Here is a 24,809-nt window from a genome sequence, read left to right on the forward strand (position 1 = left end):
TCATGCTGCTATAAAGACACATGAACACGTATGTTTATTGCGGCATTATTCACAATAGCAAAGACTTGGAACCAACCCAAATGTCCAACAATGATAGACTGGATTAAGAAAATGTGGCACATATACACCATGGAATACTATGCAGCCATAAAAAACGATGAGTTCATGTCCTTTGTAGGGACATGGATGAAATTGGAAATCATCATTCTCAGTAAACTATCGCAAGAACAAAAGACCAAACACCGCATGTTCTCACTCATAGGTGGGAATTGAACAATGAGAACACATGGACACAGGAAGGGGAACATCACACTCTGGGGACTGTTGTGGGGTGGGGGGAGGGGGGAGGGATAGCTTTAGGAGATATACCTAATGCTAAATGACGAGTTAATGGGTGCAGCACACCAGCATGGCACATGTATACATATGTAACTAACCTGCACATTGTGCACATGTACCCTAAAACTTAAAGTATAATAATAATAATAAAAAAATTAAATTCTACAGCCTTATAGGGGAGAAACGTTGGTGTAAGATTTTTTCATAAACAGAAAGGTTCTGTGAATTTTGGCAGTGCTCAAAGAAGGTTTTCGTGACAACACTTGGTTTTATTTTACACTTTTCAAAGATTTTGAACTTCATATGGATTCTTCTATTACAGAATCACTAATTAGATCTCTTTTCAGACCTAACATAGTTCTGGGTTGGGTTATTTCAATATGCAAGCTCACCCTCTGAAGGCTTCTCAATGGTGGCACTATTAGCATTTTGGGTGGACTATCTTGTGTTAGGCAGGATAGTCCCATACCTCTCAAGACCATTTAGCATCCCTGGCCTGTATCCATTAAATGTCACTTGTGTTCCCCATTTCCCAGTCACTGAAAATAGTTGAAAGCTCTCCATATATTTCCAGATGCCCTCCTCACCTTCAAAGATGTGGTACCATGCCAGATTGGGGAAAAACAAATGAACAGACAATTCCCAATGATTAGACATGGCCAAACCATGCAATAGGACCATGTGGGAGGTGGCTGTGGGGGGTTGATTCCATGGCCCCTGCATGCTGTATATCTCTCTCACTAGAATGACAGTTTCAAAAATGAATCAGGATGGCTTAAGCAAAAGAAGAACTTATTGATTCCTACAGGTAGACAGGCCAGGGCTGAATTCAGAGCTCAAATGATGCCATCAGGTCTCAGTTTATCTCCAGGTCTTGGTTCTCCCATCCTCTGTGTTAACTTTATTCTTGACCTTCCTATGGGGACTCTGGCAGCTCTGGGCTTGCCCCACAGAGTGGCATGGCTACCAGCAGCTTTGGCTCAGATCTTTTGCTTCAAGTCCAGTGGGAAACTCTTGCAATGTTCTGAGTCCCAGCCTGACAGAATGAATTTATTTCAAGTTTATTTTACCTCGGAACCAGTTGGTGTGGCCAACACAATATGAAGCACTGACTAACTCAGGCTTAGGGGTTCTGACCACTCCAGCACATGGTGCCTTGCCCCACCCCAGGCCACATGGACTGAGGGTAGTGAAAGGAAGCCTACTCAAATAAAATCTCTGGAAAGAAAGGCTGTTAACCCCTGATGTTAGGGGGACAATCAACAAATGTTCACTAGAGTCAGAAAATTGCTGGAATCTATAATAAAGATCAGTGAAACTCAAAGAGACATATCCTCTTTGGGGAGAAAGCAATATAATGCAAAATCCAGGTGCATCAAATCTTTCAGACTTCTTTGGCCACTTTTAAACATATTTGACAACCATGAGATTGAATAAAATATTTTCATACACAGGGCCCTGGTTTGGCATTCACAGGGATTGGATATGAATTGATACTTCTCTGAATCAAGGAGTATTTACAATGAGATTCCTGAGAATAGGTTGTCTATATGTAAATAGGGCTAGTATACTAAGCTGAGGTCCTATGCATGAAACTATTTTATTAGTCCTCCCTCCCTAATTTCATCACTGCTTGCTTGATGCTTTGGCAGAAAAACCAAAGTGACAGCAATATTAGGCAGGTCTGAGCTGTCATTCTTACCCATCATCAAACTAGGGCCTGGCCTAAGTGACTCCTGCTGAAACAGAAGGCTCCGGGTTTACAAGGTCTTGATCCATTATTTGGGTGACTGCCCCACAACAGGCCAAAGATAGAAGTCATGGATGTCTGAGGGGCATCTAAAAAAGGGTTACAGAATTGGGCAACAGGGGCCTGAGAAGTCTCCTTTACCCATGGCTTACACTGCTTTGAGGGGGCCTTAGAGGAATGCAGTGTGGTCCTTCTTTAACTTGTAGTGCTGCTCTTCTTTGGACTTGATTTATGTACACAACAATAGAAGATTTTATTTGAATATAACTTCTATGACTATAGCACAGTTTGTTATTTTATTTTATCATTATTATTTTTTTTTGAGACAGAGTCTCAATCTGTTGCCCAGGCTGGAGTGCAGTGGCAAGATCTTGTCTCATTAAAACCTCCGCCTCCTGGGTTCAAGTGATTCTCCTGTCTCAGCCTCCTGAGTAGCTGGGACTCCAGGCGTGCACGACCACGCCCAGCTTATAGTGCAGTTGAAATCCACTTGTCTCACCAAACCCTTCATATTTCTGACAAAGCCTTGAGAAGAAGAGTCATTTCTTTAAGCCAGCTGGGAGCCTAAGTCTTCTAAACTTTGAGGCCCTGTTAGGTTTGGGGAGAGAGATTATCTCTTCGACAAGAGGAGAGAGGAGTAAACGAAACAATGACACTTATTTCTACCTATAATCTCTGTCGATTGACCTTTGTACTCCATGGTGAGTCTTCCAGCTAAGAGATGCAAATTAGACCTGTTTGCACTCCTAGTGCAGTCAAGTGCAGTCAAGATCTCCTTCTCCTTGAGCATCAGGTGGTGTCTCCTGGCTGCTCTCCACATCTTTTACTCTGAGGATTTAGCTGACTTGCCTCAGTCTTCAGGCCAGGCACTCCAAAGGCAATTTAGGCGACAAGTCTTGCTTGTTAGATAGTGGGTCCATTCAGCCTCAGTTGCTGTCTTGTGCCTCAGGGGTTCCTAAACTGGAAGTGGTGGCCCAGAGTTTCCTTCAGGTGCTATGACACTGATTTGAGAAAGAAACCTAAGCTTCAGCCTGCCCACTGCTTCCCTCTGTGAGCAACCTGAGTCTGGTTCCACTCAGGATCCTCTGAGAACTTAGCTCAATACTTGTCCAATAGTAAACACTCCATAATGTTTGCCTGTTTGAATCTATAATCAAAATCTCCAGTAGGAGAAGGCCCTTGTATTTCTGTTTCATTTTTTTTGCTAGTTGGTGGGAGAACACATTTTTCAAAATACTAATAGTTCACCACTGGACAAGAGATACATACAACCCCAACTTCCAAGTAAATGGAAAATACCTTTCCTGGGTACGTTTATTTGGAAAGGGTTTCTTCACTTGAAGAAAGAATTAACAAACCCCTGTTTGGGAGGATAAAACAAGAAATTCCTTTGGGATGTCTCAAGTTTCTAGAGAGCCAGGCTCTCGCAGGCTGAGGTGGCTTCCACACTGTTCATGAACTGCTCTTGGAGGGCTGGTGGCCTGTTTGATATTCTGAGGTCTAGCAAAGATTTAGCTCCAGGGGGTCATCAAGAGGTCATGGTCTTGATCATTTCCTCTGTTATTTATCTTTGGCTTGTGGTACTGGAGCCTGCCTTTGATACAGGGCATTTCTACCACAGCTGCACAGAATCAAGCATTTCAGTGATTTGGTTTGAGGTCAAGGAGGCTTGGCTTCTAATGCTACGAAAATGTCACTGGGTACATCTGAGAATTTCTAGCTCTGTCCTTCACTGATGAGCAAATTCATTTCTGGGGGTTTACCAGTGGCACTTCCCAGACTTGGGTCAGGAAAGGAATCCTCCTGGTGAGGACAGCAGTTTTCAGTTTGAGTAATTCCATTTTCAGTTCCTTCTGAGACATTCTTCTTGCTCTGAGCTGGAGATAAAAGCAGCATGTCTCAGGCCTCTAGGGTGGATCTCTACTTTTCAACGCTGTTGATGACTCACCTGTGACTGCCCTCAATGCAGCCAAGGGGACCATTTATGCTGAATTAGCCTTTGGATTTTTCTTCTTAGTGACAGCAAAACTTCCGTGACAGCAAACAAGTAAACCACAGGAACATCCCTGGTCTGCTCAGCTCAGCAGGCTCTTGGGTTCTCAGAGAGCCTGGGTGGACTTTTCAGCTTGTCTTATGTGGGCTCGTTCACCCCGTCCTGTTTCATTTTGATTTAAAACAATTGGTATCTTTCATCCTGGTTGCAAAGTATGGGTTGCATATGGTTTTGACGTGATATGAGCGGCCCAAATCAAATACCCAGGACTTGGCCTGGAAAATTGGTTGTATAACCCCTGCACTCTTCTTCCCCTAAAAAGCAACCAAGCAAATAGAAGCAATGGGTCCCAGGCATTCCTTTCTGTATGCGGCTCTAACTCTGCCACAGAGGCCAGGACAGATAGTGTGCAGTGCTCTGTCATGTCTACCAAAGAAAATGATGCAACATGTGCTGGAGACTTTACCATCTGTGCAAGAGTGCAGCCCTAGGCTCAGTCTAAAAGAAAAAGGAAGTGGCATTATAGCAGGGATATTCCCAGTGAGTCAAATTCCCAGAACAGCCTGTCCCTCCTCAAGGTGGTCAGTGTGCATATCACCTCCAGATTTGGACTAAAACAGAACTGTTGCGTGCAGGGGTTAGAGAGGACTAGACCAGTGATGTATTTTATATATCATATTTTCTAGCAATGGTTTTCCATCTGAAACCCAGTTTACATTGTGGCCCAGGGCACAGAAACAGAAGCTTTATGAAACAAGTTACTGTTTCCATGTGTCAGCATTCTAATTTTCCTTTCCTTTTCCTGTTCTTTTTTCTGTTATTTTAATTTTTTTAAAAAGCTTCTTGACTCACTAAATTACTATAACAAACCACTTATGAGTCAAAGCCCATATTTTGAAAAACAACATTGCATTAGTGTATATAGGCAGCACCTTGGGAACATTTATAGAATATGGATTCTTGGGTCCCTCTTCAGGGATTCTAATTCAGTCATTCCTGGGCCCAAGAATCTATGTTTTATGTTAACCTGACTTGAATGTGACCATTATGAGGGCAGGAAACGGTTTTGATCCCTAACATATCCCAAGTGCTTTAAACGAAGAACTCGGTACAGCACAGGCTCTTGGTCATTGGTGGTTGAATAAATAAATGAATGAAAAAGTACTAATCTTCAAATGATTCCATCCTTCAACCCTAGCCATGCCTCCCTTTGCATCTATACTGTTGTCCTTGTTTTTTTAAGATAGATACTCAAATAGTCTCTAGACCTTTGAATTGCAAAATTGCTTTGAATCTCCAAGTTGGAAGCAGCCTTGAAAGTCTCTAATCTAGGGATTCTCAGGTGTAGAAGCTTTGTCTTGCTGCTTCAGAATTCCTTGGGGAAGTTTAAGGCAAATACGTATCCCTAGACCCCAGCCCTGGAGTTTCAATCCAGGTAGATAGGGTTCATGGCCCAGGAATCTGCATTCTATCCTCCCTCAGGTAATGCTGTGGACCAGCCAGGGTTGGGATGCACTGTTCTTGTGACCTCTCCCCACTGTGGATCACTGTGGATGGTGGTCACCCAGCCTCTGCTGGAAACGTTTTGGGCTGGCAGAAAGAAACTCCCAGAGGTCTGCTCCACGTTGAAAAGCTCTGCTTATTGGAAATTTCTTACTGATATTAGCCTCAATCACTTTCCTACTGCTACTAGTCTTGGTTCTGCCCTTTGGAGGACCTCAACACAAGGCCAATTGGCTGCCTGACTGCTCATTGTAAAAATACAGAAAAAATATAAAGAAAGAAATGAAAATTTTTCGAAATCCCACCACCTTGAAGACATTGAATATTTCTTTTGGTCTTAATATATGTACACACATAAATGCATGTTATACTCACTTGATGTTTTTTAGAAATGACAAGCATCCTGTATTCTTGACTTAGCATTACATATTGTGGGTTTTCTCAACATTATATGACAAAAAATATCCCAGATAGAAAAATTTGCTTTAAACCCACATTTTAAAATGACTGCATTTAATTCCACTGTTTTGATCTATTAGAATTTATTCAAGCATTTCCTGTTAGTGTTGATGTAGGTTATTTCCAGTTTTCCACCATCATAACTAATGCTTAAATAAACATATTGCAAATAAACCATTGTCTGCATCCTGGATTATTTCTTTAAGCCAGATTCCTAGATGTAAGTTATTGAGTTAGAAAACATGCTTTAAAAAACACTTGATACGTATTGCCAATTTACTATGCGAACAGGATGTGAAAGTTTTTACTTCTACCAGTCATTTTAATCCCTGATTATAATTTAGTCATTCAAAAAAAATGCCAATTCGATAGGTTAAAAATTACGTTTCATTATAGTTTTTAATTTGTATACTTTTTGTTTACTCACAAGGCAGAACATGATTTTAAATATAAACACACATACATAAACATACATATGTACACATTTTGATTACTCATGAGGCAAAACATGTTCATATATATTTGTGTGTGTGTATTTTTTCCCATTTGTTTTGGCATTTCCATTAAACACGATGTTAAAAGATAAAGAAATAGATTGAGTCTATTTTTCTGCTAGAGAGAGGGGCCTCACACTTCTTGTTGATTTGCAAATGCCCTTCTCCTCTTTGTAAGTATAAGAAATATCAACTTCTTTATTTATTGTGGTAAATATACATAACATAAAAGTGATGATTTTAACCATATTTAAATGTGCAGTTCTGTGGCATTAAGTACATTCACACTGTTGAGCACCCATTACCATCATCCATCTCCAGAACTTTTTACCTTCCCAAACTAAAACTCTGACCCACTAAACACTCACTCTCCATTGCCCTCTTCTCCCAGCCCTTGGCAACCACCATTCTATTTTCTATCTCTATGAAACTGACTGCTCTAGATTCCTCGTATAAGTAGAATTATGTAATATTATTTTTTGTGATAGGCTTATTCCACTTTGCATAATGACTTTAAGTTTCATCCATATTGCAGCATGTCAGAATTTCCTTCCCTTTTAAGGCTAAATAATAGTCCATTGTATGTTTATACCACATTTTATTTATCTATTCATCTATCCATGGACACTGGGTTGCTTCCACCTTTTGGCTGTTGTGAATAAAGCCGCTGTGAACGTTGGTGTACAAATGTTAGTTCAAGTCCCTACTTTCACTTCTTTTGGATAGACAGACATCCAGATGTGGAACTGCGGATCATATGGCAATTCTATATTTCATTTTTAAAGAAATTGCCATATCATTTTCCATAGTAGCTACATCATTTTACATTCCCACTGGCACTGCACAAGGGAATCCAATATCTCCACATCCTTGCCAACATTTATCTTCTGTTTTGCTTTTTGTTTTGCTTTTAAATAATAGCTATCCTAAAGGCTGTGAAGTGGTATCCTTAAAAAAAAAAAAATCAAATAAAACCTGACTGCGTGCTCCAGTTTCCAGGAAGTCAGATGGGAAATCCAATCGCCATCATATAGGGGTTCTTCACACATCCTAGAATCACACCAGCACTTGGTACCTGAAAATCAAAGGAATATCCTTCAACCCCAGTGCCACCTACCAGAATGGCCTCTGACACCTTGTCTACACTAATAGTGGTTCTTTGCTTTCACGGAACATATATAGACTTGGAATGGGGAGGGTTCTGGCTCTATAGGTGGTCTTGCTAACTTTTTGAGGAGCTGCCACTAAGCAGGACCCCCAATTTTACATCTTTATCCTAACCTTGTCTCACTTATTTTAGTTATAAAAAATTCTATCAGTTGGCTTTAAAATACTCGTCATAATTGTTATCTTCTATTAATCTTCAAATTATTAATTATTTAAAACATATAGAATATATAAAAAATTAACATACTCCTTTGAATGCAGGTCTCAGTTTTAATACATTTTAACATTCTGCCTTATAAAAACTCTTGCACAAGGGTAAAAAGAGAAATGTGCAAACATATTTATTGCAACAATGTTGCAACAGTAAAAATTTAGAGCAACCTAATGTCTATCAGTGGGGAAATGGACAAATAAACTGTGATATAGTCATAAAATGGAAGAGTGTGCAGTAGTAAAAATCAATGAAATATATCTATGTATATCGACATGGAAAAATACTAAAAATACAACACTGGGGGAATAAAGTTCTAAATACATACAATATGCTGTAAAATTAAAAATGCACAGAACACTACCATAATTTATGGATACATACATATGATATCAAAGTAGGAAAATATGGTGGTGTTACTACAATTAAAAAGACATGTAAGTTGGGCACAATGGCTCACATCTGTAATCCTAGCACTTTGGGAGGCTGAGGCAAGAAGATCACTTGACGGCAGGAGTTTAAGTCTTACTCGGGCAACATAATAATACCTCATCAGTACAAAAAAAAAAAAAATAGCCTAATATAGGGGTGTGTGCCTGTAGTCCCAGCTATTTGGGAGGCTGAGGCAGGAGGATCCCTTGAGCCCAGGAAGTTGAGGCTGCTGTGAGCCATGATCAGGCCACTATACTCCAGCTTAGGTGACAGAGCAAGACACTGTCTCTAAAAATAACAAAACAAAACAAAAACATATGAATAATAAGAAACAAAAAATAAAACAGATGGACTTTAGTTCTATCTGTATCATTTTTAATTCTTAAAAAATTGAGCTAGAATTTTAACTTTTGTTGTTTTCTCTACATTAAGGACATACTTTTATTATAAATTGTTGTATATGTATTTTTATTAACTGGTCTGTAATCTTTTAGTTTTGTTTTCTAAGAGTTTTAAAATATAATCAAGTAGACCAATTTGTATCTTTATGATTTCTTTTGTTAATTTCTAGAACTTCTTCTGCAACCTAGAAATAGGTTAAACATTTATCTATATTTTCCTCTATATGGTTTTGGGGGAGGCATGTATTATATATTTGTTTATATTTATCCCTTTAATCCATCTGGAAATTATAGTAATATATGGTAGAATCACATTTTATTTTTTTCTAAAACTAAATACCTTGCCAATTTTCCTCAAATTATTTGTTAAATAATTATTGCTTTCTCATTGGTTTTGTATTGATTCAGTTATCACATTAAGGGGCTATTTTATAGTTATTATTTCCACTGATTTGTATCAATTCCTGAATCAACAGTAAACTGCTTATTTATCTAATTTTATCATATGTCATAATAGCAGATAAAAGTGCCATTTTGCAGGAAGGTACTTACTACCTTCTTGCTCAAACTTGTTAGTTATTTTTACCTGTTAATTTGTTTCCAGATGGACTTAAAATTATTTTTTCAGGTTAACGAAATCCCACTGTGATTTTGTGCAACCTATAAATTAATCAGGGGATAATGGAAAAAATTCATAATATTTGCAACTTCCCTCTAGGGACATGGTATATCCTCCATTATTCAAATGTTTCAAAATATCACTCCATAAAATTTTGGAAATATTTCCTTGCATAAATTCTGGATCCTAAAGATAGTCCTTTGTTGATTATAAATCATGCTACTATAAAGACACATGCACACGTATGTTTATTGTGGCACTATTCACAATAGCAAAGACTTGGAACCAACCCAAATGTCCATCAATGATAGATTGGATTAAGAAAATGTGGCACATATACACCATGGAATACTATGCAGCCATAAAAAAGGATAAGTTCATGTCCTTTGCAGGGACATGGATGAAGCTGGAAACCATCATTCTCAGAAACTATCACAAGGACAGAAAATCAAACACTGCATGTTCTCACTCATAGGTGGGAATTGAACAATGAGAACACTTGGACACAGGGCGGAGAGCATTGCAAACCAGTGGGCCTGCCGGGGAGTGGGGGGTTGGGGGAGGGATAGCGTTGGGAGAAATACCTAATGTGGATGACGAGTTGATGGGTGCAGCAAACCAACATGGCACATGTATACCTATGTAACAAATCTGCACGTTCTACACAGGTACCCTAGAACTTAAGGTATAAAAAAAGAAAAAAAAAGATAGTCCTTTGTATTCTGTTTTTTGTTAACAACATTATATACAAGATACATTTGCTTTGATTATTTTGGCATACAGAAGAGTTATTGACCTTTGAATGTTTGTAATTCAGCCACTCTACTTATTTCTCATCAATCTAAAAGTTGGTGCACCTGAGTTTTCTAGGAGTATAATCATATCAACACAATTTGTAACCACTTTGCCTTCTGTTTCCCAACATTCACACCTCTTAAATATTTTCCATGCCTTAATGCATACCCTAGAAATTCTAGAACATTGATGTAAGAATCTTTGACTTCTCCCTAATTTAATATAGACGGTTCTAGTGATTTATTCTTAATTTAATGTTTGTTATAGTCTTAAAATTGAAGTCCTTATTCCTTTAAGGTAGTACCCCCTGTTTCTGAATTTATCATGTTTTAGCAGCAATGTATATTAAAGTTTGCCAAATTTAACTTTTAACAAATTTTAGCAGATTTGTGAAAAATTTTCAGCATCTATTGAAATAATTATAAAGTTTTTATTGTTTTAACTATTAACATTTCGTAGTATTAATAGTTAAAATGGTTTATTTAGTGAGTGGGTTTCCTGATTTTAGGCACATAATGAATGGGTTTCCTGCTTCTAGGCACATTCTTGTAGCTCTTTCCTATATTATAGAGCTAATTGGTTAGAGTGCTGTTCAGCCATGATGGTGAACATCTCAATTTCTCAATTAGGTGATGCTTGCCAATTTTTTTTTCTCCACAACGGTCTCTGTATCACTAACATTCAGTTTTCTGACAGTCTTTTGGTTCACAGAAAATAGTTTGATTATTTTCCAAAGGATAAATAAACATGGCTTATTGTAATGGTTAAAATATATGGTGCAAGTTTGAGGTTGGCAATTGTCTTGCAGAAGTGGGTGCAACTAACTCTAGGCCGAACTCTTGCCACCTTTAGAGCAATTCAATTTAAAAAGTATCGAAAAAATAAGAATGTCAGCCAATAAACCCTGCTTGCATGTCATTGGTAGGTGATAAAATCACAATAACAGAATACACTGCTACAGGAGCTATGCTGATTGTTTGCACAAGGACAGCACCATTCCCCTTCCCTCTCCCACACTAGCACACACATGTGCATACACAACACACCAGCTACACAGAGATGGCCCATTTTAAGTACCATATTTCTAATGGTAGAGCAACTCTCCCACCTTTCCCCCACCTCTTCCAAAATACAGTGGGATGTAGTATAAAGTAAGGACTTTCTGAAATCACCTAATGACTTTGAATAGAAACCACATAAAGCAAATATAGATACTATTGTAATTATTGCCTCTGTTACGGATGAGGTTAGTACATTTTTGTTCTGTGGGATAATTCTGTGTCAGCAAGATTTTCCTTTGGTACTTACTAATATTAGAATAAAAAAAGTTATTTAGTTAAGATCATTCATTCATTCTTTGGATCAACAGATATTTACTGAGTAACTCCTATGTGCCAGGTCCCGCTTTTGTGGCTATTGCAGTTTTGGCAGAAAGTAGATATTGAACAAGTATGTACACATGGGGTAAGTATCACAAGAGTGGGGAGGCTAGATCGGCTGGGGGAGAACACAGTGCCATGTAAGGTCTGTGAAAGAGCACAGCCACAAACCACAGACAGCATTTATTCATTCAAGAGTCAGTAAGAATTTTTGAAGAGGCCAACCTTATGGTGGCACTTGAATACAGTCACCAGTGAGTTCTACAAATACTGAAGTGGTTTCCTAGCTAGATCTAAAGCTACCTATGGATGTAGTGATGGCTATCAAAGGGGATTATTTTCCTAAATCATATTTTACTATTATAATAGTAATAATAATGGCCAGCATTTATGGAGTGTTTTCTCTACGCAGGACACAATGCTTACACTTTGCATGTACATACTATAACCCTCAGAATAATCCTACAGTAGGTAAAATTGTATCCACATTTCATAGACGAGGGCCCTGCAGCTCAGAGACAAAGAAATTGGACCAAGATCATACATCTAGTAAGTGGCATATTCAGGATGTCACCGACCCCACCAGGAATTGAGCTTTTTAAAATGAACGCCAGGGACAGGAAATGAATCTGCATACTTAGTCAAACACTTAAGAGTGTGAAATAACTCACTCCTAGTTTTCACAGTGTTTCGGAGATTCACTAATCTTCAGCAGAATCCAATCCAAGCGTGCAATTCTTTGCATTCAGCACATACGGTTGCTAAGAAAAAAGACAACGTTCTTGCAGAGAACGCTTCTATTTTATACCATCACTACTCCTGGTAATGACCTTTCCTAGTGTCTTTCCAAGGACTACATTAGAGCAAACCACCTTTTCCCCAGGTAAGTTGTCTACTTACTCACTGTAGTTGGAAAAGAGAAAGTGGCCCAGAGCTGGTCATCAGGAGACACTGCTATTCTGTCTCATGGTTTTGAAGCAACCTAGAGCTTTTAAGCTTCTGGGTTTCACCATGTTTTGCTATCAATCCACTAACTCTCCTTATCATCAATTCTCCTGTGTCCTACATGACTACAGAGGAAACTGGCCTTCACAGAGGCCTCAGAGGCACCAGGTTAAACTCTTCCTCCCTTTCCTCTCTCCTCCTCCCCACTTTATGATCAACATCATCATTGTTATTATTTACTAAGCACTTACTATGTGTCCAGCACTCTCTTAAGGTTTTATATGAACGTAAGCCTCACAACAATCTTATGAGGTAGCTATCGATAACTCATTTTGCCGATGACAAAGGAAGCTAAGTGAGATTGTTTAACTGCATCAAGGTCACACAACGAGGGGCAAACTTTAGATTAAAGTGCAGATCTAACTGCAGATGATGTGTTCTTAACTGCAAAGTTATAGGCTTGCCTTAAGGGATTTACAACGTGGCATAGGATCAAGGAACAATGGACCAGATGTGTGGATCAAAGATAAGATCATATTTACATAAAGTGATAGGTTTAAGATTTAGAGGTTCTCCTTGGACCCCTGAGTGTCTACAGACAGATGTGTTGGGGGAGGGGTTGAACCTAAAACAGGGGTCAGTAAACATTTTCTTAAAGGACTACATAGTAACTATTTTAGATTTTGCGGGCCATATGGTCTCTGTCAAAAACACTTATCTCCACTGTTGTAGTGCAAAACAATCACAGGTAATACACAAATGAATGGGTAAGGCTGTGTTCCAATAAAACTTTATTTACAAAAACAAGCAGCTGGTCAGCAGGCATTAAATGGTATGCAAATTCTATGTGCTCATATGCATAGTTGTCTTTGTTGTTGTTATTAGGAGATCTATAGCTTTCTATAGCTTCTTAAACAGGTTCAAAATCCAAGATGGTTAAGAACTGGTCTAAATGGTTTCCAAACCTCTCTAAGCTTAGATATTTCACAGGGTTCCATAATTCAACTAGCCTTTTGCATTAACAACCCCTTAGAGATTCTTTCTCCTTAGCAGGCTCTTTTGTGGGATTCTGCTGTGAACTGTTGAGTGGACAATAATTACTGTCTATTGAGAAGGAAATGTGAGTCATATTACCATTCTACCTTCCTTGGTTTACCTGGTCAGATGATACTGGCTAAAACACAAATATATTCCAGACTGAAATACAGCAGTTTGGTCCTGCACCAGATTGTCTGATGTTTGCTGAGACTTTTTTCTCCTGCCAGAGACCTCTTTCTCTGTTCTGCTGAGCTTTCTGCACAGTAAGAACTTACTTGTGCTGAGCACACTAATATGCAGTTTAGATTCTGATGTCAGCCAGGTCAACCCAGGTATGGTGTGGAGGGGAGGGATATTGCTGGATGTATTTGACTGAGGCGTCTCTGTATTTGTTCAGGGATCCTTTCTCCCCAAAGGAAACATTTCTCTTAGGACTCCCTAGCTTCACGAATTAGAGCATCTTATTCACTGCCTGTGACCTTGTCAACATGTACCTCTACTCTGTCTCCCACTCCAGGGGTCTTGTCTTCTCCTAAGTAGAATCTCTGGGTGGGGATTGCTGATTATATTCCATTGTGTACACTACACAGCCTGGTCCCAGGCTTTGCACACGTGTGACAGGAAGAGTAAAGAATCAGTGTAAAGAAAACATACAAGTCATGTTTTAGTTTATTAGCACTGACATCCCTGAAAGCTATGGCCAGTTTTAAATTCTTGCATTACTTTCGAAAATCAACATAAGGGTTGTCCAATCAACTTGAACAACAAACAGGATCATCCCTCTGGGATGGCTTCCAGCTTTAAATTTTAAGAACAGCCACAACAACAAAACCCTGATATATTAAAACCTGGAAGTACAAATACTATGAATCATAAGGTGATTGCATTCATATTCCAGGTTTTTCTGAGAATGTAGAATTAGGCATAGGAGAAGAGGCAGGAAAAAAAAATAGAAGGGGAGGAAGAAATGGCAGAAACTGGAAGAAAAGAAGAGAGAAAAACAAGGGGAACAAAGAAACAAAGAAGAATCAGATGGAAAGGATGAGCGCACAGTGAGTCTGTACTGTAACCAGCTACAGCTGGGTTGAAATTCAGTGTCATTAGCATGCAGCTATTTCTCACAGCAAGTACCCCCCAAAGAAGGAAATAAACCAGCAAATGAAAGTAACAGGAGTATGAATCACTTAGCCAGTACTTACAGAGACTTTATCCCATATTAGACTCCTGTATATATCACATCAGGATTAGTGTTAACTCTCTGAAATGAAACATCAGTAAGAAGACCACATGGTGCAGACTGTACCCCCAACTAATATTTCAGTTCAGTTTTAATTATCATGTTCATCTGGCAGCAGCATGGTGCCTGTAAATAGAAACGGGTCATGAGGGGCTTGGGCTCTTGTCCTGGAATAACATTACATGACCTTGGTTGGCCAAGTTCTGTGCCTTGGTTTCCTCACTTGTTAAATGTAAATAAGAATTCTCTGCTCTGCTTATTTCACAGAGGTGTTAGGAGGATGAAAAGTGAAAATACACACACACACACACACACACACAGAGACAAGCTTGGATGAGTATAAAATGCCAGAAAAATGTAAAATTGACCCTGTTCTCTTCAGTTAACAAGGTAGTGGGTAGGCGGGGGGTGGGGACCATGGCATTTTGCACAGAAGGCTTGGTGACTCAACGAAGTGTCTTCCTCCCCGCCCTCCCCCCAGTAATATCTGGTCTGGGATTACTGCTGCTTTCTTGATGTTTTTAGACATACTTTTCTCCTTCAGAAATGCCAAAGGTGAAAAATACTATTTCACTGCTATAATTTGTCACCCTTGCTGCCTGAGCAAGACGTGCATAGACAGTTTAGTAATTAAGCTTTTCAACACTGCATCATAAAGTTTTATTCTGGCAAAGGCTATATTTATCAGCTAACAAGTATTAAATCACCCCACTGCTCAAGCCGTTTCTCACTTGAATACGCTCCTTTCAAAACAGAACAGCTTTCCTTGGCTGGCTTGATTAATAAAAGTTCTTGTTTGGAAATACTGTGATGATGTGTGGCCCCGTGGCGCTAACATACATACACCTTGGCCACTGTTCTACCTGGTGCTGACTCCGATCTCCCAGGCGAGTTTGATACCTTAGCCTTGTGTGTCTCAGAGCATCCTGGCCAGCTGAATTTTATGGCCGTCTGGGATGGCTTCCGGGAGGAGATATTTCTACCATTTCGTTTCTAATGGGGAAGAATTGAAAGAAAATCTAAATGTAAAATAAGTTTTCAAAATAATTAAAATAGCAAAGTAACAATGATCTACATATCAAGTAGGGTTTTTCCTCATATTGCCATAGTCTTATAAAAACAGATGCAGAGTTAGAAAGAATAGATATTAAAAGCCATTAGTAGTGGCTTAGAGGAGTACTGTCTCCAAGCAACCCATCCCAGCTTTACAAATTCCCTCCCCCTCCTTTGGAGGACATAAATTCATAAAACAAATATAGCATTGTTTTTAAAGGTTCAGGGTGCTTTCAGTCAAATGGCTCCTGAATTATATTTGTTAAAAACAAAATAGTTAATTTGAGTGACCTTTCTACCATATTTTAAGGGTAAATATGGTAGAATATGGATAAAGAAAATGTGGTACATATATAGCATGGAATATTATGCACCCATTAAAAAAAATGAGACCATGTCCTTGGCAGGAACATGGATGGAGCTGGAGGCCATTATCTTTAACAAACTAATGAGGGAACAGAAGACCAAATACCACAGGTTCTCACTTACAAGAGGGAGCTAAATGATAAGAACATATGGACACATAGAGGGGAGAACAGAAAGTGGGGCCTACCTGAGAGTAGAGGGTGGGAGGGAGGAGAGGATCAGGAAAAATAACTAATGGGTACTAGGCTTAACTCCTGGGTGACAAAATAATCTGTACAACAAATCTCTGCCACACAAGTTTATCTACATAACAAACCTGTATATGTATCCCTAAATTTAAAATTTTAAAAATATAAATAAAGACAAATGTTAGTCAAATATGGGCCAAAATAACAAAAAATCACTATTTTTCATCATTTTACAGAGACTACAAATTTCTTTCTTCCTCTCTCTGCTTTCAAAATAAGTGACATTAACCACATGTTGGCATTTAAGTTTTTCACCAATTTATTGCTAAGAGGAAACATATAATAATATGCTATAGGGTCATAAAACCCACTTTGCAGCTATAGAAGCAAGTACTGCCTGTGCCTGTGTATGTGTATGTATGACAGTGGGCATGTAAGTGTGAAACTTTAAACACTATTACAGTAAGAAGTCTTTTGTTGAACTTTTGTTAGTTTGAGAGGCTGCAATGATTTTTCTCCTTTCAAAATGCTGAAATAGAACTCATCATTTTGCTTTTCAAATTAGCAACAGGTAGTTGGTTTGGAAGGCTGGAGATTGATTTCTCTCCAGCTAGCAAGTCGTGGGGTCAGGTCACTGAAGCATGTGGGTGATATGCTGAACCACCAACCTGGCAAATATTGAACTATTTTAAGTGCATCTATTTTCTGGTTCAGTAAGTTTTTTGTTGTGTTAAATTCATTAAACTTGACACAGTCTAAATGCCACAGCACATACTGGAAAGCCCATAAAGTAACAGCAACAGCTATAAAAGAGAGCAAAAGGTAAGGATCGATATATTTTCTCTCTCAGTTTCTATTTAATTTTTATCTTTCATATTAGGACTGGAATTTGTTTTAAAGTTAGAAAGTACTGTGTGGCTGGGAAAATCATGTGGAATCTTATACTTTCTGAATATCTGAAGGAAGGTCTCTTTGTCAGTCAAGTTGCCCTCCACACTAAGATGATGACATATATGACCTACAATTCAGGATCACTTAATAACTTGGGGGATAAATGAGAAATAAGAATTACACTTTGTTACCCACATTTTGGAAAAATCTTGTTTTGTATAATTTGCAAAAATATTGATTCAAGGACATATCCAAAGACTTAAGATGGGGCTTTGATAATGTGATTATTCTTTATTCAGAATTGAAATTTTCATAAGGATAATCAAGTTTTTGGCACATAGACTGTTATTGTGATTTAATGTAATTTTTTTGAGAGAGTTGTTTGTTATTTTTTAAGTACCACTTTTTTAAGTACCACTTTTCCTCCAACAAGGAGTAGTCATAGCAATTCAGAAAAGTAGGGAAGGTGCAAGGTGTGAGGAATTTCCATTCTAGCATGGGTTGTAACTATCAAAATTACAAAATTGATTTTATACTCCACATGAAAAATGACAATAAGTGAAGAACAATTTTCCAGTAATTTTTCTTAGCAAAATAGAAAACAAAATAATCAATAACAGAAAATTGTGAAAATAAAAACCCAATACACATGTAGAGAATAAGGATATAGGCACTAAATATAATTCTTTAAAGCTTCCAGAACACATAGGGCAGAAGTGATGCAGCCATCAAAGTTGGACTGAGTAAATCCATCCCCTCCACATGCAAGGAAAGGTTTGTGATGCAGAGTCATTTGGCCAGGACAGTTGGCAGCAGCATTTGTAACCTGAAAAAGTAAAAAGAGGATTGCAATTGACATTCTGTGCTCTATTGTGCTGTCATGGCAACACCCACCTGGAAAAGGCTAGTCTACTTGGAGAACTCAAGATTTCTCACAAGAAGCACCAAACAAACAAACAAACAAAAATGCACACACAAGAAACAAAAAACAAACCAAGACTCACTAAACTCCCCTCAACCCCAGTTCAAGTGTTTATATTTATATTCTTAAATGTTTAAATTTTCAGTTATTAGATAAGATAATCAGAAGTTGAACTTCAAAATTAGTAGGGGCTATAGTCTGAATGTTTATCCTCCTCAAATTCATATGTTGAAGTCCTAACCCCCGAGGTGATCGTATTAGAAGGTGGGGCATTTTGGGAGGTGATTAGGTCATGGGCAAAGTCCTCATGAATGGAATTAGCTCCTTATAAAACAGGCCCAAGGAAGCTTGTTGGTCCTTTCCACCACGTGAGGACACAGCCAGAGGTGCCATCTATGAGAATGAGGGCTCTCACCAGACACTGGATCTTCCAGTGCCTTGATCTTGCTCTTCCCAGACCCCAGAACTGTGAGAAAGAAACTTCTGTTTATCAGCCACCCACTCTATGGTATTTTGCTATACCAGCCCAAATTGACCAATACATCCTTCTTCAGTTTCTCTCCACCACTCCTCATCCCATGGTTCCTTCTTCCTCACATATTTTCTGAGTGCTGTTCTGGCCCAGGCCCCATGCTGAGCATTGGAGCAGGAGAATTTTAAAATTTCACAACCTTGTCCTTAAAGAAATTTCAGTCCTGAGAGTAACACTGACCCCAAAGCAGTCTTTTTTAACAGCTTTTTATTTTCATATCTGAAAGTATGCAAAAAGACACAGATTGTTTTTCTGGAGAAAATATTCTCAAAATTTGGATGGATGATGGCTAATAAGCATTTGCAGTAAGGAGAACGAGTGGGAGGTGAATGTAGTTATGTTGGACACTGAGATGATTTGGCCACTGAAGCACCAAAAACCCTCTAAAAAACCAGAATATGAAAACTTGTTGTAATGGCCATCTCACTTGGGACTGCTTCACTGTACAACTTCAGGGGGCTCCATTCACCTGGATCATAATATGACAGTTCTAGTCTCTCTTATACAGTGTTTTCATGGATAGTAATAGAGTAAGGCCCATGAGGATTTACTCATTTAAAAATCCGGAAAAAAAATCAAGAAATGTAATAAATTCTATTTAAATTATGGTGCTGAGATCTTTGTTCTAGATAGGCTGAGTCAGTATATTCCCTTACAGTTTTTTTTTTTTCTTGTAGAGATAGGGTCTTGCTCTGTTGCCCAGGCTGAAGTGCTGTGGCATGATCATAGCTCACTGTACTCTTGAACTCCTAGGCCAAGAGATTCTCCTGCCTTAGCTTCCTGGTAGCTAGGACTGTAAGTGCACATCACCATGCCTGACTAATTAAAAAAAAAATTTTAGAGATGGGGTCTCACTATGTTGCCCAGGCTGGTCTTGAACTCCAGGCCTCAAGCTATTCTCCTGTCTTGGCTTCCCAAAGTGTTGGGATTACAGGCGTAAGCCACCATGCCTGGCTTACAGAGCCTGCAGTTTTCTTAAAGCAGAAAAACTTTGCCATAGATATTTTTTATTTATATGTTATACTTGCTTTTTTAAAAGAGATGGTACTATTATTTCCCTGTTGAACCTCTAAAGACACGGGCCTCTGTAGACCTGTGTCACTCAGATACAAACGTGAAATATTAAGAGTATCCTCTCACGTTTCTGGAGGTCTCTTACAGCAACATCATCTATCACAAACATAGCTGATAATCTTGAAATCAGCAGACAAGATCTTTGAGTGGCTAAAACAGGCAGCACATAGTGCAGTCACTGAAGCACAGACTTGGGTGATCAATTAGAGCTTTTAACCTGCTTTAGATAGAATTTTATCAAGTTGGATTATTTAATTTGTCAGTAAAACACTACAGGAGGAAGAAAATGGCTAGGATCCTAGATATTAGTGATTTCATGTGTGATAACCAATAGTCTAATAGCAAGGGATATGTATTAGTTCATTCTCACACTGCTATTAAGAACTTCCCTGAGACTGGGTAATTTATAAAGAAAAGAGGTTTAATTGACTCACAGTTCCAAATGACTGAGGAGGCCTCAAGAAACTTATAATCATGGCAGAAGGGGAAGCAGGCACGTCTTACATGGCAGTAGGCAAGAGAGAGAGAGCGTGTGAAGGAGGAACTGTCAAACACTTACAAAACCATCAGATCTCATGAAAACTCACTCAATATCATGAGCACAGAATGGGGGAAACTGCCAACATGATCCAATCACCTCCCACCAGGTACCTCCCTCAACACATGGGGATTATGGGGATTACAGTTCAAGATGAGACTTGGATGGGGACACAGAGCCAAACCATATTGGGTTGCTATATAAAAACTCAAAACCCAGACAAGACTGGGAAGAATCCTGGCAGTATGGGGCAATTTAATGGAGAGGCAAATAATTTTCTGGCTCTTAATAGGAGCTGAGGGCATCAGTTATTAGTTGTCCTACAATCATTAATGTTCACCATGATGGCCCCAGCTTTCAAGAAGCAATTCTAATATGCATAAAATATTCATTGCTAGCATTTCTTGAATGTCCACTGCCTATCAAATGCTGTATATGCACACCCCATTTAATTCACATAGCAACCCTATGAGGTGGTTACTATTGTTCTTATTTTATACATAAGAAAGTTGAGGCTCAGAAAGATTACTACTTGCCCAAAGACGAAAAGTCAGTAGATAAAGAAACAGGGATTCGAACAGAGCAGGCTGACTCCAGAACTTACATTTCCAGCACTTTCAGAAATATTTCCATAAAGACTCGATTAAGTAAAACAAAACAAAAATTTTTGATTAGTCACTTAGCCTTAGGCATCTGGAAAATTCACATCAATAGAATAACGCATTCTTACATATTCATATCTATACATATATATGTGTGTGTCTATCTATGTATAATTTGCACATACATAAATCTCCATTTGTGGTAAAATTTTGATACATTCCTGTTGACTTCCCTGTATAGATAAACTGTGGCACTATTAAACATTGCACAAGTATTAACCAGGAAGGAGTTTAAGGAAAAAGGTTTTGCCCAGTCATGAGGTGGTAATTTATTGGTGCTGTGTAATTTAATTTGATGAGTGGTAAATGCCAGATGCCAGATCACATGGCTGGAAAACTGGGCCACTGATTAGCCAGTCGGCAGTTTGGATGAAATCAATCTCACTGTATTTAGGTGGAATCACCCATTTTGCAATTACCCGATGAGGAAAATATGAAAACATGGAGCGTGTATTGGCAAGCTCCTTCACCCATGTAAAGTAAGAGCCCTGCAGTGGAGAAGCACGTAATTGTCAAAGCCACAATCTCACAATAATGCAGCCTTTGGCTATGCTTTCAGCCACAGTGAGGAACCACAGCTCAATGACTGTGTTTAAGAGAGATGTCAGGGCTGAAACAACCCCTTGCAAATCCAGGTTGCTTTGGCTCACATGTGTGCCAGGGCTGGTCAGAAAGAACTCTTGCCTGCTCTAGAGTAGCAAATGCAATGTTTCTATAAACTTAGGCGATAACTGAACTGGGTATATAAATAAAGCTGAAGAAGTGGTTTTATTTCTAAGCAATTTAAACCCATGTCAACGTGTTTTGTTATATAAAATGCAAATGCCAAAGCCCCTCATGGAGAGCTCTTCACAACCAGGATCTTACTTCCATTCAAATCTCACCTCGTGCCACTTCTCTCACCTTTGTCACCCTTGTCTTTGCCACTTCTCTCGCCTTTGTCCTATCTATATTCAAACTCAGGTTCTTTTTCTTGTACTTCTGTGGCTTGGAACAAACCATTTTGCTGGGTGATGTTGCATCATTCCTCCTCTCTGCTGACAAGTAAATTGCTCATCCTTCAAGACTCAGTATAAACATCACCTGCTCTGAGGCATTCTTGCTCAGCCAGGCAAGGTCAGTGCCTTTTCAGCATGTTATTTCTATCTATTATATTACTTGCTATTTTGCACTGTAATGATGTCCATGCCTGTCTCCTCCCCTCCTAGACTGCAAGCTTCTAAGAATAGGGACTCTGACTCACTGATCTTTGTATCCAAGGCTGAGAACAGTGCCTGGACCATATGAAAGTGTGCAATAAATGTTTATTGAGTTAAAAAAAGATATTGTACACAGTTGATCAAACGAAGGTCTTGACAGAAAACCTACACAAAAAGTATTATTCAGAGGCTCCCCATATAGCTGAGGAGAAGCTCAAATGGAGGAACTATTGTATTTAGAAGACTCTTAATAATGATGAATGAAGGGGTGTCCTCTGGCCTCAGACTGTGCACTGCTTTAATGACTGTCTCCTGTCATGTATTAAGTTGAACCGCATAAACTTGCTGATTCTGTAGGTCAAAAATGGTAAAATATTGTCAATTTGTATATGGTTCAGCCTAATAGTTTATTTGCATCACGATTACTAATTGTAAAAGTTCACACAAAAAAGTGCTTTTGGTGTGAAAATGAAATTAAAGATGAAAAGAAAGAGGTAGGCAGACAAGTAGGCTGAGTATTTTCACAAAATGACAGTTGATTATTTGCAAAATAATTCAAATAATGTCCATTCTTCCTTTCATATCTATGCTAAAGCTACAGTGCGTCCCTGGACTAGGAGACATTTACCCATAGAGAACAGTCATTTGTATGGCCTATAGAGTGGCTTTATTTTAGGCTGACCTATTCAGCCATCCAGCCCATAATTTGGTTACTTAAACAAACCTTTCTGAAACATGGCAACAGGTGACATTCAAGTGGGTAGGCAAGAATTAAGGTTTTATAAATTCTAATTCTAGATGTGCAACTAATGTGATCAGGGAGACTGGACAACGAATAATCAAGTTTTTCCTGCTACCTTTCCTCACTTATTCTATGAATGCAAATTATATCACATTTCATTGAATCTAAGGCACCATAAAACACATCAATATTTTATGTACCAATGAGAAAGAAAAAATGGTGTCAACATGACACAAAACTTTATTTTATACTTAATAGAAAAGTTCTTTCGGATTTATCTACATGTATCTTTTGCAAACATAAAAAGGAAATAAAAGAGAAATACATTGGTGAAGCCATTCTAAAGGCTCGCATTTAGAGATGGACTTTTCTGAACCACTCTTTAACTCAGACATGCTGATGTCTGATATCCATGCACTTCCTTTGCAGTCTGTCCTCTGTGCTGTCTAAAACACTGGCAATGTGGCATTTCTTACAAGGATGTTCCACTGAATTATTTTTTCTTGGGTTTTCTTCTGAGCTGCTGACACTGTTCTGCAAGTATGGATTATGCTTTTTTCTCTTCACTGGGAAAGAAAGGTTTTCAGACAGCAACTAGGCCTCATATTCTTTCCTCAAATTGTTCTTAAATAATTTGTTAGTTTAAATATCAAGAAGTTACAGCTGCCCACTCCAAGAGCACCAGAAATAACCAAGTTCACACATGTGAAAACTATATTTTGACTGTCTCCTGGTGTGTACTGATGGGGTGGCATCTTATAGTTGAAGAAATACGGCAAGTATTAAGTAAGGTGAGGGGAGAGGGACAGTAAATACTCCACAGTTTCTCAGTGCATGACAAGTCAAAAGATAATGAATGGTAGGATCCTTTAAGCGGTGCTTTTCCAGTTAAGTAGCACTGTTGGTGTTAGGACTTCTAATGTCTTTAGCATTGCTGGTTTAAACACTCCATTTTCCCAGCTCACCCAAATGAGCAGCCTCAGGTGAAACTGACAGAGATATACTGGTTATCTAAGAATCCATTTGTTCATTTTCAAAGGAAGGTAAATGTACCAATTCCAGAACCAAGTCTGGTTGTCTTCCCAGATCATTCATCTTGCTGGGCAAATTTCCCCAACTGTATCATAGATTATGGGGGTGACACAGGTGCAGCAACTCCTGACAGACATCACTAATCAATCGTGGCATTCTTTCCAGGAAGCCCAACAGGGCCTCAGCATCCTTCTCCCTTCCGTGCCTCAGGCAGCCACCACCAGTCAATTGGAGTTGGCACTTGAGAGGAATTCTATATACCAACCCTGGATTAGAAGATTACAGAAGGAACGCATAATTAGAAATAAGGGAACTAAATATTCTTTACTGTTTTTTTCTCTCCTTTCCCATTAAGTTATGATAGCTTGATGCATTGCCTTTCTCCAAACCAGAGACCCTTCAATGCCAAGAAACAGATCACATCAGGAACCATTTCCTCTAGATGCCGCTGGAAACCCAATTACAATTCCTTCTAATAACCTTCTAAGACCCCTCTCCAGGACACTACCCTTCTCTGGGTCACAAAGGTGCTTCGGCTGCTGTGTGAAAATAAAATACAGGTGTTTTAGCTACAACCATAGTTCTACAAAATTGTATGCTAAAAATATCAGGGCTTGTGGAAAAAACAGAGTTGGGGGCAGATGACTCAAAGCCTATGGAACCTTGAACCAAGCACTAACAAAACCAATAAACATCATAGTAAAGTGGCTAGTACAGTTAACATTCTCCCAGCTTCTGCATCTAGCTACAGTGGTACATTCTTTGCAGCCTAGATCCTGGGGCTTGTGTTTCTCCTTTGAGATATGGGTCTTGGAGGACAGTTGCTTCTAAAATAGACCATTTTAAGC

At 38.8% G+C, this 24,809-nt stretch overlaps 1 protein-coding gene across 7 annotated transcripts in view; it reads right to left on the reverse strand.

The window, feature by feature from the left end:
• Positions 1 to 6,545: 6,545 nt before the first annotated feature.
• RNLS (renalase, FAD dependent amine oxidase) overlaps positions 6,546 to 24,809 on the reverse strand; it is a 316,262-nt gene continuing 297,998 nt past the window's right edge. For 6 of the 7 annotated variants that reach the window (XM_024254285.3, XM_002820939.6, XM_024254284.3 and 3 more), the window contains one exon: positions 16,665 to 18,086. In XM_024254285.3, the coding sequence (XP_024110053.2) occupies positions 17,989 to 18,086 (98 nt within the window). In that variant the 3' untranslated portion in view covers positions 16,665 to 17,988. Of the gene's footprint in view, positions 7,614 to 16,664; positions 18,087 to 24,809 lie in introns of those variants that run through there. The other variant, XM_002820940.5, reaches the window with a different exon arrangement.

This window comes from Pongo abelii, chromosome 8, assembly GCF_028885655.2.
Source record: "Pongo abelii isolate AG06213 chromosome 8, NHGRI_mPonAbe1-v2.0_pri, whole genome shotgun sequence".
NCBI classification, from domain to species: Eukaryota; Metazoa; Chordata; class Mammalia; order Primates; family Hominidae; genus Pongo; species Pongo abelii.